The sequence below is a fragment of the Xenia sp. Carnegie-2017 genome, unplaced genomic scaffold (assembly GCF_021976095.1).
Source record: "Xenia sp. Carnegie-2017 unplaced genomic scaffold, XeniaSp_v1 HiC_scaffold_2, whole genome shotgun sequence".
NCBI lineage: Eukaryota > Metazoa > Cnidaria > Anthozoa > Malacalcyonacea > Xeniidae > Xenia > Xenia sp. Carnegie-2017.
The window spans coordinates 6,501,130-6,515,535 of record NW_025813482.1 but is presented as its reverse complement, the minus strand read 5'-3'; the positions used below and the strand labels follow the sequence as shown (position 1 = coordinate 6,515,535).

General features: G+C 31.4%; 1 protein-coding gene across 1 annotated transcript; it reads left to right on the top strand.

Moving 5' to 3' along the window:
- Positions 1 to 1,766: 1,766 nt before the first annotated feature.
- LOC124440668 (transmembrane ascorbate-dependent reductase CYB561-like) lies at positions 1,767 to 3,957 on the top strand. The gene is made up of 4 exons (XM_046991081.1): positions 1,767 to 2,030; positions 2,261 to 2,463; positions 2,800 to 2,957; positions 3,663 to 3,957. Exons 1-4 carry the CDS (start codon positions 1,823 to 1,825, stop codon positions 3,838 to 3,840), a joined length of 747 nt encoding a protein of 248 aa, XP_046847037.1. The 5' UTR covers positions 1,767 to 1,822; the 3' UTR covers positions 3,841 to 3,957.
- The last annotated feature ends 10,449 nt before the right edge of the window (positions 3,958 to 14,406 follow it).

Sequence of the window (14,406 nt, the reverse complement as noted above, 5' to 3'; positions counted from 1 at the left end):
GTCGTTTCTACTAACATTAAAATTTGAAGGGGTAGTCGAAACATTGGAGAAACAAGCGATTGCGAAGGGTCTTTGACACAATGTCAAACTAAAGCAAGTCGTTTATTGACATAAATGATAGATCTTCCGAGTTTTAACTATAAGTTAGATCAAATTCTGGTCCGTCTGTAAGTTGAAACATAATAGCGTGTCAGTTAGGTGCTTCAGAAAGAGTGTTTTTTCCCTGATATGGCACGCTTTGACGGACTCTGTTAGAGCCCATCGGCTTCATATTTAAAATTTCGCCAAGCCTATATGATTTATTCATATCCTGATTCATATCTTGTACATTCCCAATTTTATTCTCATGCTTTCTAAGCATCATTACTTTATCAATATCGAGGCGTAGAACTATCTTTGTTTTCCAGAATTTTATTTCGTCATTAACTCTCACAAGACTTTCACATGACTTTCTGATGTTGACACATTAGTCATGGTGGGCGACTTTCACATGACTTTCTGATGTTGACACATTAGTCATGGTGGGCGACTTTCACATGACTTTCTGATGTTGACACATTTGTCATGGTGGGCAATAAAGGGTTAGATTACTATGTACACAAGATAAACCAATTGAAGTGATTTTCATTGCTCTATTCACCCTGCATGACACTGTCACTCTGACATTCATTTGTCATTACACCTGCGTTTTTCACAATATAAATTTAACAAGATGTAATGCAGAGTTTCGATTTAAATTTCATATTTTTAGAATCTTAGTTTGACAGGAAACTTTGGAAATGTGTTCTGTTTTTAATCTACCTCAAAAACATAGTCAAATCATGCTGAATAATTACTTATGAAAGGTCTGTCACTGACTTGTCCCTTGTGCAAAATATTTTGTACACATGATTGACTAAAAGTACGCAAAAAGGGAGTTTATATGTGTATACAAATTTGGAAGTTGGGACCCAACTCATTTTTGCAGAGCAGCCAAAAGACCTTGTATAACAAGCAAAAATCTGTTTTCGAATCGACAAATTTTACTATAAGATCTATAAGTCCAGATCAATAGTTTGAAATATGAAAGGCAGTAAAAAATGTCTTTTACAATGTTCATCGAGGGGCAAATGCATGCATGTTTCTAGAATATAAATCAAAATTTTTGACAACATGCATTCATTCCGTGCAGACTGTAGCTCTGTTACTCTGTAACAACAATTTTAATTTGGCTTGTTTCTTAAATAACTTAGATCCTTGCTCTCTGTCCTATAAGCAAAGTTTTAACAACATTTTATTTAATAAACATCACTTTGAAGAAATGGAGGATTACTAATTAGCTAGGGGGTCTGTAGGCAAAACTGTTGGACTTAATAAAGTCGGATATCTATTCGTTCATTCTCTTGATGACATTTGTGTTCCTTACGCTCCTTTGCTTTTGTATTTCCCAGCTTGATTGTAACTCATCGTATCAACAATAAGGAATAAATTCAAAGTTAAAACTGGGAAAACCCACTACTGCATGAATACTGGTTATTGAACAGGAGATCGTACGGTTTTCAACATCATAAATGGTCTAAGGGAATGTAGGCTTCAGCCTATTTAGCCAACTTTTAATAATCCGCTACTGTTTTGAAGTTTGAACCACTGCTTTGATTGATCGACTCTTTGAACGTAAAAATTATATAAAAAGCATCTCGTTCCCAGATCCCAGGACATTCGCTAATGCCAGTGCGCAGTATTATTTTTAAACATTTTTAAGAGTTCACTTGTCATGCGTGACATTTGATTTGTTATGTCATTCGATTATAGCTAGCATATCTGAGTTGTCTTGTCTTAAACGATGTCTATCATGTCGGGAAGAAATGGCCACCAAACAAAATTTTTCCTCTCAATTATGAGCATTCAGTGCCTTGACATTGTTATTTTGATTCTAGTAGGTGTTTGGATGGGCCATTATCGTGGTGGTTTTGCTTGGGATGGCAGTGGGAAAGAGTTTAATTATCATCCTATTTTTATGGTTATATCCATGATATTTCTTAACAGCCAAGGTAAAAAGTATTAAATATTTCTTGTTCGTACTTGTTCGTCCAGTTGTATTTTAACGTCAAACATCTTGTTAAATCATGTTCGATTTGTCATGCTTTAACTTTCCTTGAAACCGTTGTATAAACGAACATATATGTAAAGTGATACAGTCATGTGATCTATTTCCACAAACCGACAATCGACATAACATTCAGCCTATGTTATAAACCAGAAATCCTTTTTCATTTTCTAGCCATGATTTCATACAGAGTTCTTTCTAATGATAAAAAGTTTTTAGTGAAATTACTTCATATGGCTATTCAGGCTATTGCATTTGGTTTTGGTGTTCTTGGTTTAAAGGCAGTTTTTGATTTTCACAATAAACATAATATTACCAACTTATACTCTCTGCATTCCTGGATTGGACTATCGTGTTTTATTCTTTTTGGCTGTCAGGTATGTTACTTCACCATTTGAATAAAAATTATTATAATACTCTCATCTTTCCCTAACTATTAATATGTAATGCACTGCATGCATCCTCTAAATTGAAAACTAAACTAAGACAAATGTTCTTGCTTAAACAAACATAAATTTTATAGCAAATCTAGAATGTGCCTTTCAAATTATGTCAAGTGTATCATTGCTTTTCATTTAATTTGCTTCTCATGTTGTCAACATTCTAGCCCTAAGTTACTCCAATCTTGCTGTGTCATGCTATATCGGTTTTCTGTTTGCATGATAGGTATGTGTAAATTTTTTTTTTGCACAAAATTAATTTCTACAATTTAGTTTGCTTGTGGATTTCTGGGCTTTCTCTATCCAAAGCTACCTGATGTTCCAAGAACATTTTACCTGAAAGTACATGTTTTTTTTGGTACATCAATTTTCTTGATGGCTGTTGCTGCATGTCTCACTGGAATAACTGAAAAGGCCGTTTTTACAATTTGGTAAGATAATATAAAAATTTGTATGTATGGTTTGTAAAATCTGTATAGTTTTGCCTATGATAAAAGGCATTATGTAATTTTCATTTCTAAATGTTTCTATACATTTATACTCAATTTGATTGGTATAATGATTTTGTATCTGAGGTGGCAGAAGAGGATTTAATTTGGGGGGGTTGAATCCTGAGGTAGGGGTTTTCACACAAAGAGCCTCAAGAATTAGGAAATGTTAGAGTGCTTTGCCTTAAAAAGTCTAAAATGTATTGTCTTAATACTTGCAATATTTATAAAAGTATTGGAGAATGCCTATTGTATAATATTGCAATGCTCCAGGCACCCAAAAATCTCCATCGCCTTTCATAAACGACAGTAAAACTTTTTCCCATCATCATAGTCAGTAGTACTCATGTAATAGAGCATTCTCAAATAATTACAACCCTATCCCTAACTCCCCTATGTTATGTTAACACAATGTTGGGAAGATTTTAGCCTGCCTAGCCTCCCTGGTTTGATGCAGCAGTCTGTTAGTTACCAGACTCCTCACTTACACTCACAGCAAAATACGTTACTGAGGAAATGTTGAAGATGTTAATATTGCAACAGATGTGTTTACATTTTTTATTAAATACATTAAAGCACTTTGCCCATATAGGCTGTATGTATTGTGATTGTTTGAAAGTATTACTTTAACATGAGTGTTTATTTTAGGAAAAAAAATGCACAACTTTCTAAGGAGACAGTTCTTGTTGACATTCTTGGTATTGCTTTGATTGTACATGCTGGTCTGATGTATTATGTCATGTCAAATGATGATTTTAAACGAGTAGATGCCAATGAGCAAGAACAGAGGCATTTGTTGGGTCAAAGTGACGAAAGTGAAACCTAAGAATAAGTGAAATGTCAATGAATAAACGAAATAATGATCTAATTTCTTTCAAAGACACTTTATCATTTAGTTCATCAATCATCATAGCAATTTAATTATTACACTGATTTCAAAGCATTTGGTGTGTTGTGTCATTTTTAAAAATTTATTAATTTTCTTTCAGATTATGTTACAAGCTATAACATGCGGTTTTTTCTTGAAAATATTGCTTGAACATGTTTTTCAAATGGTTTATTTTTCAATTCTCAAAGCTGCAGAAATTAGAGGTGGCACATGGAACCCTGCTGATCATAATTCTGCTTGTGTGCTTGTGTTCAAAGTAAAACGCGGTTGATTAAAAAAATCTGCGACTATTTTTTTATTTACACCCAGCAATATTACATCATCAGTTTGTCTACATTTGAATTTTTAAAACAAACATGGATGACTAGATGTAGTGTTGGTACTACACCCACTGGCGGATTGCATTTTCTGTTAGTAACCCCATAGGGTAAAAAATGGGAAAAGTTCATTTTAAAGTTAAAACGAAATTTCAAAAATCATTGACATGATAAGGGAAATAAGAAAAGCAATACTTCATGACTTCTGAGCATTGCGCATTTGAACAGTAGATAGTACGAAAGCTATTTTTCCTCTGCATTCAATTGCATGTAAGGTTTTCAACAGCATGAATGATCTAAGCACATTAACCTAGCTTGGAACAGCAAAAACATTCAAATCATAATTATGTCCAAATACAACTGGCTTTTCAAAAGCCCTTGCCTGTAGGCTTAAGCCTACTCAGTCTACTGGATAATCCGCCCCTGACTTGTAACTGCACAAAGTATAGGGAATATACAGTAGGTCCTCTTCGCTGTGCAGCTTGTTGCTGTATATTTAATAAGATTACTGGCTGCCGTAAGTCATTTCATCATTCTTATTGGTCAGAAATTGCAATTGACTGACTGCCACTATGGTAATCATATGCGCAATGAGATATGCGTGGCACAAAAAAATTCAATGGAATGGCTCTACTGTATGTTCTTTGTACTGTTCACCATATCAATCCAGATGGTAACTGATCTTCACTTCATATTGTAAGCAAAATGATCAAAACAAATTTTCCTCGTCATTCAGCGTACTGAAAGAAGTGACTTGTTAACTACTCACTCTGTGGAAAACTGCACTGTCAAAAACAAAATGCGTCTTTTTATTGGCATTTTAACAGAAATTTGAAGTCTTAGTGTTAGTTGTTTAGAGATAAATACAATCTTAGTCTTAGTAATGTTAATCTTACACCTGGTGTAGATTTAGAGCTGTTATTAGTTTTAGTGTGGATGTTAGTCTTAGTCTTAGCGACAGTGTTCGTATTATATATGGTATTGACCTTAGTGATAATTTTAGACATAATGCTAGTGTTAGTATTAGTGATAGATGTACGTACATAGGCTTACTGTCCTTGTGCAAATGTTTGTTTTAATTAGTGCTGATACTAATCTTGGTGCTGGTGTTAATTTTTAGTGCTAGTCTTAGTGGTGGTGTTAGTTTAAGTGCTGGTGTTAGTCTTAATGGTAGTTTTAGCCTCAATGACGGTGTTATGAATTTTATATGACATCGTAATTCTCTAAAGAACTCTCTTTGAATGACTTTGAAAATAGCGTGACGTCACAACAGGACATTAATTGTCTTAGGAAACGAGAAAAAGTAAATTTTTTTGTCGGGATTTTTGCAGTGTTGCTATTGAAGCCATAAAACGAGCAAGACAAGGTTATATGTTAACATATTTACACAAGACTTGTATTTGCCGCAAAGGGCTTACCCTGTTGTCACGTCATTTTGCTAAAACATAAAAAATTAGCATAACAAAAATATTTACAAGATGGCGACAACCACGCCACGATTTCAATCAAAAAGAGGCGAATCTTTTCACACAAAAGACAGTGATTACAAACTTTGCTGTTTTGTTTCATATTTAGGGGTAATGTACTGTAATAAATATAAAAAATATATAGTGCCATTTCCCTTTAACAATGAAAGCAAAAGAGTATAATGATGATTTAGTCTTTTATGACAACTTTTGCTTTTCTCTCTATTCCTTTCTTTTCTTCTCGATGCCTCTTCTCTACTCTCCTTATATGTTCTTCACAACTTTTCTCTCCTTTTATCGTGTGAAAATGCATAAAAGTGCGTCAACTACAGTCTTTGGTATGAAAATGTAAGGAAATTTGTGGACTATAGTCTTTGGCATGAAAATGCGTAAAAATGCATGAACTATACTCTCTTTGGCATGAAAATAGGTGAAAATTCAAGAACTATAGTCTTTGGCATAAAAATGTGGGAAAATGCATGAACTATAGTCTTTGGCATAAAAATGCGTGAAAATGCATGAATTATAGTCTTTGGCATGAAAACGTGTTAAGATCATGAACTATAGTCTTTGCCATGAAAATGTGTGAAAATTATGAAGTATAGTCTTTGACATGGAAATATGTTAAAATCATGAATTATAGTCGTTGGCCTGAAAACGTGTGAAAATCAATGACTATAGTCTTTTGGATGAAAATGCATTAAATCATAAACTATAGACTTTGACATGAAAATGTGTGAAAATCATAAACTATAGTCTTTGGCATGAAAACGTGTGAAAATCATGATCTATAGTCTTTGGCATGAAAATGTGTGAAAATCAATGAATATAGTCTTTTGGATGAAAATATATGAAAATCATGAACTATAGTCTTTGGCATGAAAACGTGTGAAAATCGTGATCTATAGTCTTTGGCATGAAAATGTGTGAAAATCAATGAATTATAGTCTTTGGCATGAAATAAAAATGAAATTATGGAATTATGGTGAAAAATGAAAATGGATGAAAATGGCATGAAAATAGTCAGCATGGAAAATGTGAAAATGTATAAAATCATGGAAATAGTCTTTGGCATGAAAATGTGAAAATGCGTGAACTATACTCTTTGCCATGAAAATACGTGATAATGCATGAACTATAGTCTTTGGCATGGAAATATGTGAAAATGCATAAACTATAGTCTTTGGCATGAAAATGTGTGAAAATCAATGACTATAGTCTTTTGGATGAAAATGTATGAAAATCATGAACTATAGTCGTTGGCATGAAAATGTGTGAAAATCATGAACTTTAGTCTTTGTCATGAAAACGTGTTAGAATAATGAATTATTGTCTTTGGCATGAAAATGTGTGAAAATCACGAACTATAGTCTTTGGCATGAAAATGTGTGAAAATCATGAACTATAGTCTTTGGCATGAAATTGTGTGAAAGTGCATGAACTAAAGTCTTTGGCATGAAAACGTGAAAATGCATGAACTATAGTCTTTAGCTTGGAAATATGGGAAAATGCGTGAACTGTAGTCTTTTGCATGTAAATATGTGAAAATGCATGAACTATAGTCTTTGGCATGAAAACGTGTTAAAATCATGAAATATAGTTTTTGCCATGAAAATGTGTGAAAATCATAAACTATAGTCTTTGGCATGAAAACGTGTGAAAATCATGATCTATAGTCTTTGGCATGAAAATGTGTGAAAATCAATGACTACAGTCTTTTGGATGAAAATGTATGAAAATCATGAACTATAGTTTTTGGCATGAAAATGTATGAAAATCATGAACTTTAGTCTTTGGCATGAAAATGTGTTAAAATCATGAACTATAGTACTTGGCATGAAAATGTGTGAAAATCATAAACAATAGTCTTTGGCATGAAAATGTATAAAATCATGAATTATAGTCTTTGGCATGAAAATGTGTTAAAATCATAAACTATAGTCTTTGGCATAAAAATGTGTAAAAATCATGAACTTTAAACTTTCGCATGAAAACGTGTTAAAATAATAGATTATAGTCTTTGGCATGAAAATGTGTGAAAATCATGAACTATAGTCTTTGGCATGAAATTGTGTGAAAGGGCATGGACTATAGACTTTCGCATGAAAGCGTGTTAAAATAATGAATTATAGTCTTTGGCATGAAAATGTGTGAAAATCAATGACTATAGTCTTTTGGATGAAAATGTATGAAAATCATGAACTATAGTCTTTGGCATGAAAATGTATGAAAATCATGAACTATAGTCTTTGGCATGAAAATGTGTTAAAATCATGAACTATAGTCTTTGGCATGAAAATGTGTGAAAATCATAAACTATAGTCTTTGGCATGAAAATGTAAAATCATGAATTATAGTCTTTGGCATGAAAACGTGTTAAAATCATAAACTATAGTCTTTGGCATGAAAATGTGTAAAAATCATGAACTTTAAACTTTCGCATAAAAACGTGTTAAAATAATGAATTATAGTCTTTGGCATGAAAATGTGTGAAAATCATGAACTATAGTCTTTGGCATGAAAACGTGTTAAAATCATGAACTATAGTCTTTGGCATGAAAATGTGTGAAAATCATAAACTATAGTCTTTGGTATGAAAATGTGTAAAAATCATGAACTTTAAACTTTCGCATGAAAACGTGTTAAAATAATGAATTATAGTCTTTGGCATGAAAATGTGTGAAAATCACGAACTATAGACTTTGGCATGAAAATGTGTAAAAATCATGAACTTTAAACTTTCGCATGAAAACGTGTTAAAATAATGAATTATAGTCTTTGGCATGAAAACGTGTTAAAATCATAAACTATAGTCTTTGGCATGAAAATGTGTAAAAATCAATGACTATAGTCTTTGGCATGAAAATGTGTAAAAATCATGAACTTTAAACTTTCGCATGAAAACATGTTAAAATAATGAATTATAGTCTTTGGCATGAAAATGTGTGAAAATCACGAACTATAGTCTTTGGCATGAAAATGTGTAAAAATCATGAACTTTAAACTTTCGCATGAAAACGTGTTAAAATAATGAATTATAGTCTTTGGCATGAAAATGTGTGAAAATCATGAGCTATAGTCTTTGGCATGAAATTGTGTGAAAGGGCATGAACTATAGACTTTTGCATGAAAACGTGTTAAAATAATGAATTATAGTCTTTGGCATGAAAATGTGTGAAAATCACGAACTATAGACTTTGGCATGAAAATGTGTAAAAATCATGAACTTTAAACTTTCGCATGAAAACGTGTTAAAATAATGAATTATAGTCTTTTGCATGAAAATGTGTGAAAATCATGAACTATAGTCTTTGGCATGAAAACGTGTTAAAATCATGAACTATAGTCTTTGGCATGAAAATGTGTGAAAATCATGAACTATAGTCTTTGGCATGAAAATGTAAAAATCATGAACTTTAAACTTTCGCATGAAAACGTGTTAAAATAATGAATTATAGTCTTTGGCATGAAAATGTGTGAAAATCATGAACTATAGTCTTTGGCATGAAAATGTGTAAAAATCATGAACTTTAAACTTTCGCATGAAAACGTGTTAAAATAATGAATTATAGTCTTTGGCATGAAAACGTGTTAAAATCATAAACTATAGTCTTTGGCATGAAAATGTGTAAAAATCAATGACTATAGTCTTTGGCATGAAAATGTGTAAAAATCATAAACTTTAAACTTTCGTATGAAAACATGTTAAAATAATGAATTATAGTCTTTGGCATGAAAATGTGTGAAAATCACGAACTATAGACTTTGGCATGAAAATGTTTAAAAATCATGAACTTTAAACTTTCGCATGAAAACGTGTTAAAATAATAAATTATAGTCTTTGGCATGAAAACGTGTTAAAATCATGAACTATAGTCTTTGGCATGAAAATGTGTGAAAATCATGAACTATATATAGTCTTTGGCATGAAATTGTGTGAAAATCATGAACTATAGACTTTCGCATGAAAACGTGTTAAAATAATGAATTATAGTCTTTGGCATGAAAATGTGTGAAAATCAATGACTATAGTCTTTTGGATGAAAATGTATGAAAATCATAAACTATAGTCTTTGGCATGAAAATGTATGAAAATCATGAACTATAGTCTTTGGAATGAAAATGTGTTAAAATCATGAACTATAGTCTTTGGCATGAAAATGTGTAAAAATCATGAACTTTAAACTTTCGCATGAAAACGTGTTAAAATAATGAATTATAGTCTTTGGCATGAAAATGTGTGAAAATCATGAACTATAGTCTTTGGCATGAAATTGTGTGAAAGGGCATGAACTGTAGACTTTCGCATGAAAACGTGTTAAAATTATGAATTATAGTCTTTGGCATGAAAATGTGTAAAAATCATGAACTATAGTCTTTGGCATGAAAATGTATGAAAATCATGAACTATAGTCTTTGGCATGAAAATGTGTTAAAATCATGAGCTATAGTATTTGGCATGAAAATGTGTGAAAATCATAAACAATAGTCTTTGGCATGAAAATGTATAAAAGTCATGAATTATAGTCTTTGGCATGAAAACGTGTTAAAATCATAAACTATAGTCTTTGTCATCAAAATGTGTAAAAATCATGAACTTTAAACTTTCGCATGAAAACGTGTTAAAATAATGAATTATAGTCTTTGGCATGAAAATGTGTGAAAATCATGAACTATAGTCTTTGGCATGAAAACGTGTTAAAATCATGAACTATAGTCTTTGGCATGAAAATGTGTGAAAATAATAAACTATAGTCTTTGGCATGAAAATGTGTAAAAATCATGAACTTTAAACTTTCGCATGAAAACGTGTTAAAATAATGAATTATAGTCTTTGGCATGAAAATGTGTGAAAATCACGAACTATAGACTTTGGCATGAAAATGTGTAAAAATCATGAACTTTATACTTTCGCATGAAAACATGTTAAAATAATAAATTATAGTCTTTGGCATGAAAACGTGTTAAAATCATGAACTATAGTCTTTGGCATGAAAATGTGTGAAAATCATGAACTATAGTCTTTGGCATGAAATTGTGTGAAAGGGCATGAACTATAGACTTTCGCATGAAAGCGTGTTAAAATAATGAATTATAGTCTTTGGCATGAAAATGTGTGAAAATCAATGACTATAGTCTTTTGGATGAAAATGTATGAAAATCATGAACTATAGTCTTTGGCATGAAAATGTATGAAAATCATGAACTATAGTCTTTGGCATGAAAATGTGTTAAAATCATGAACTATAGTATTTGGCATGAAAATGTGTGAAAATCATAAACAATAGTCTTTGGCATGAAAATGTATAAAAATCATGAATTATAGTCTTTGGCATGAAAACGTGTTAAAATCATAAACTATAGTCTTTGGCATGAAAATGTGTAAAATTCATGAACTTTAAACTTTCGCATGAAGACGTGTTAAAATAATGAATTATAGTCTTTGGCATGAAAATGTGTGAAAATCACAAACTAGAGTCTTTAGCATGAAACCGTGTTAAAATCATGAATTATAGTCTTTGTCATGAAAATGTGTGAAAATCATAAACTATAGTCTTTGGCATGAAAATGTATGAAAATCATGAATTATAGTCTTTGCCATGAAAATGTGTGAAAATTATGAAGTATAGTCTTGGGCATGGAAATATGTTAAAATCATGAGTTATAGTCGTTGGCATGAAAACGTGTGAAAATCAATGACTATAGTCTTTTGGATGAAAATTTATTAAATCATGAACTATAGTCTTTGGCATTAAAATGTATGAAAATCATGAAGTATAGTCTTTGGCATGAAAATGCGTGAAAATCATGAACTATAGTGTTTGGAATGAAAATGTATGAAAATCATGAACTATAATGTTTGGCATGAAAATGTGTGAAAATCATCAACTAGTCTTTGGCATAAAAACGTGTTAAAATGCATGAACTATAATGTTTGGCATGAAAACGTGTGAAAAATATGAACTATAGTGTTTGTCACGAAAATGCGTGAAATTGCATGATCTATATATAGTCTTTGGCATGATGTGTGAAAATCATGAACTATAGTTTTTTTCATGAAAATGCGTCAAAGTGTATGAATGTTAAAATTTGTGAAAATTCATGAAATATAGTCTTTGTATGAAAGAAAGTTAAAATTTGTGAAAATACATGAATTGTATAAAATGTTTTGTTGTACGAATCGTTCAGTTGGAAAGTGAAGAAATATTTCCTCGAAAAATAATGTTAATAAAAATCCTAATTTTCCGTCCATGGGAATAGCACCTTTTTGCTTTTAAAATTAGTTCCAAACGCTTATAAATGCTAATGATCCCTTGACGCTAAATGCATATTCAACTTCTTATTGTATGGTATGCTGCTTTACAAACACGATGGTTTAAATTAAACATAGCAGAATTCGCAGGCACATTTCATGTGAAAACGTTTTTTGAAACTGGTAGCTTACAGAAAACACGCAATTAGTTCAGACAAAGATTTCCAAAACGACAAACTTTGGCCTTCAGTATCATCTGGTTGACTGGTACAACGTGCAAAATTTAAGCAGAATGAAACAAGCCTAAATCGTAACAAAATTGTGTAAATTTCATTAAAAACGACTTCTTAAATGTCAAATTTTTATTATTGTTTGCATTAACGTCTCACTTCAAATTCCCATCTACGGAAGAATTTTATTTCAAGCAACAAATTTGAAGGGAAGATTACATGATCATATTCTATAGAACCGTCAAGTAAAGGTGTATAAAGTTATTCTTTGTCGCCATGTATAAATTATATGCTTCACTCAAGTATGCTGTAGGCTGTTGTCTAGCAAAGTTGGATTCGAATCTTTTTGATTCACACAATAGTTCAGGCATTTTCATGCAAAAGAGTGTAAGATTAAAAGCACTAAATGTATTTCCATAGTTATTACAAAATAACTAACACTCTCACAAAGACTACATAAAATCACTAAAAGACTAACACCATCACCAGCACTAACAACAGCACACTAAGACTAAAACAAGCACCAAGACCAACACTCTTTTAAGACTAACACTAGCACCAAGACAAACACTAAGAATAAGACTATATCAATAATTCATCACATCAAATTCAACACTAACACTGTGCAGCAAGACTAATGCTAACACTAACACTAGCACAACCAAAAATCTAACTATTTAATAACTCTACTCTTTATTTGATAGCCTTATTGCTAACCAAAACAGTGACAACACGTATTCCAATATAAAGTGCGCCCTACTCAAAATGTTCAAGACATAACGCAGACAGTGTTGCTAATCACATCAGGGTTTGGTTTTAAAGGTTGTCAATGACAATTGTAATCAATACTCGGTAATTTGCTATTCAATTAAGTAGTATTTATAAAAACAGTCTCAAATTAGCAAAGAGTTTAAAATTTCCCAAATCTGTTTCGACGCACCAAAGCAAACCGGTCAATTTTGTTGACAACTATAACAATATGAATATGAAAGACCTCATGAGACAAAGCTATCAGCTTTGTACGTACAGATTTGCTGAATTTAATAAGAAATCAATAAAGAATGACTTTCATAGTATCTGACATTATGTGATTTATGTTGTCTGATGATATTTGATATATTTTTCAAATTGCTCATGTTGAAACATGAAAATTTGCATTGCATATTGGATACTTAGAACGAACACTAACACCACGACACCAAAGAAACGCAACAAAACTTAATGGAAAAAAGAAATTGATAAAGGGTGAAGACAAGAATTTGCAGGATATATTTCTTGGGGAGGCACTTACATGAAAGTATACATTGCTATACATAAGTTTTCCAAACCAATATTTACTTCACATGTAGTACTTTACAACCTATTAGAAGATAGATGAAGCACTAAACCTGGAATGTATCTATTTAAAAGTGGACTTTAAATAGATACCTTTGCTCATAATCATAAATAAGGCGAGTCATTAATACAATTCTGTAGATTCTTTTAAAACCAAAAATTTAATGAAGCATACCTGGATATTTATATGTCATATTTACAAAAATATATATATAGATTGTAATTCACTTCATATACTAAGGCTACGTCCATGAGATACTTTCAGTATATTTATAAAGAAAGAAATTCATGAGACATTTGCAAATACAAATTTTCCCAGAAAAAAACTTCTTAAAAACTTCTTCTGAGCAAACGAATGTCGAAAATATTAGTGTTCCAAGCGGATCTCGCGCATTTGTCAAGAAAATTACATCTTTAAAATAAAATTATTTCATATATTACACTAGTGTACATATTGAGATGTTTAGCTATTTGACATAGCAAAGAATAAAAATGTTATTTCCATAAAAACTAATCAATCTCTTGTATTTATAAAAATGGGAAATTGCTAATTGTTATATATAATAATAACAGTGTGTTTGTAAATGTAGATCGTCCAGGTTGGTATAGTCCTGAGACATGTAACGATACTCCTGGTTCAAACCATTTGCTTTAATAACAGTGTATTGGGAATCGAACCCAACGACTAAATTGTACCGCTGTTTTAAAGATAGCCAAATTGGGCTGTTTTTGGCTTTTGAACATATTTTGGAATATTTTATAATTCCAAAGTTCGATATTTGTAGAAATTTTGAAGCTCAAAGTTAGTAAGTTATTGCATGATCGTAATAGGAAAAAACATTTCAAGATCTTTATCGTTCAATTGCACTTCACAATTTAACGTCACAAACAATAAACAAATT

Coding starts and splice junctions, on each gene's coding strand:
- LOC124440668 (XM_046991081.1), top strand. CDS start 1,823: ATGTCTATCATGTCGGGAAGAAATGGCCACCAAACAAAATTTTTCCTC. Junction 2,031..2,260: donor GATATTTCTTAACAGCCAAG/GTAAAAAGTATT, acceptor TTCATTTTCTAG/CCATGATTTCATACAGAGTT. Junction 2,464..2,799: donor TTATTCTTTTTGGCTGTCAG/GTATGTTACTTC, acceptor TCTACAATTTAG/TTTGCTTGTGGATTTCTGGG.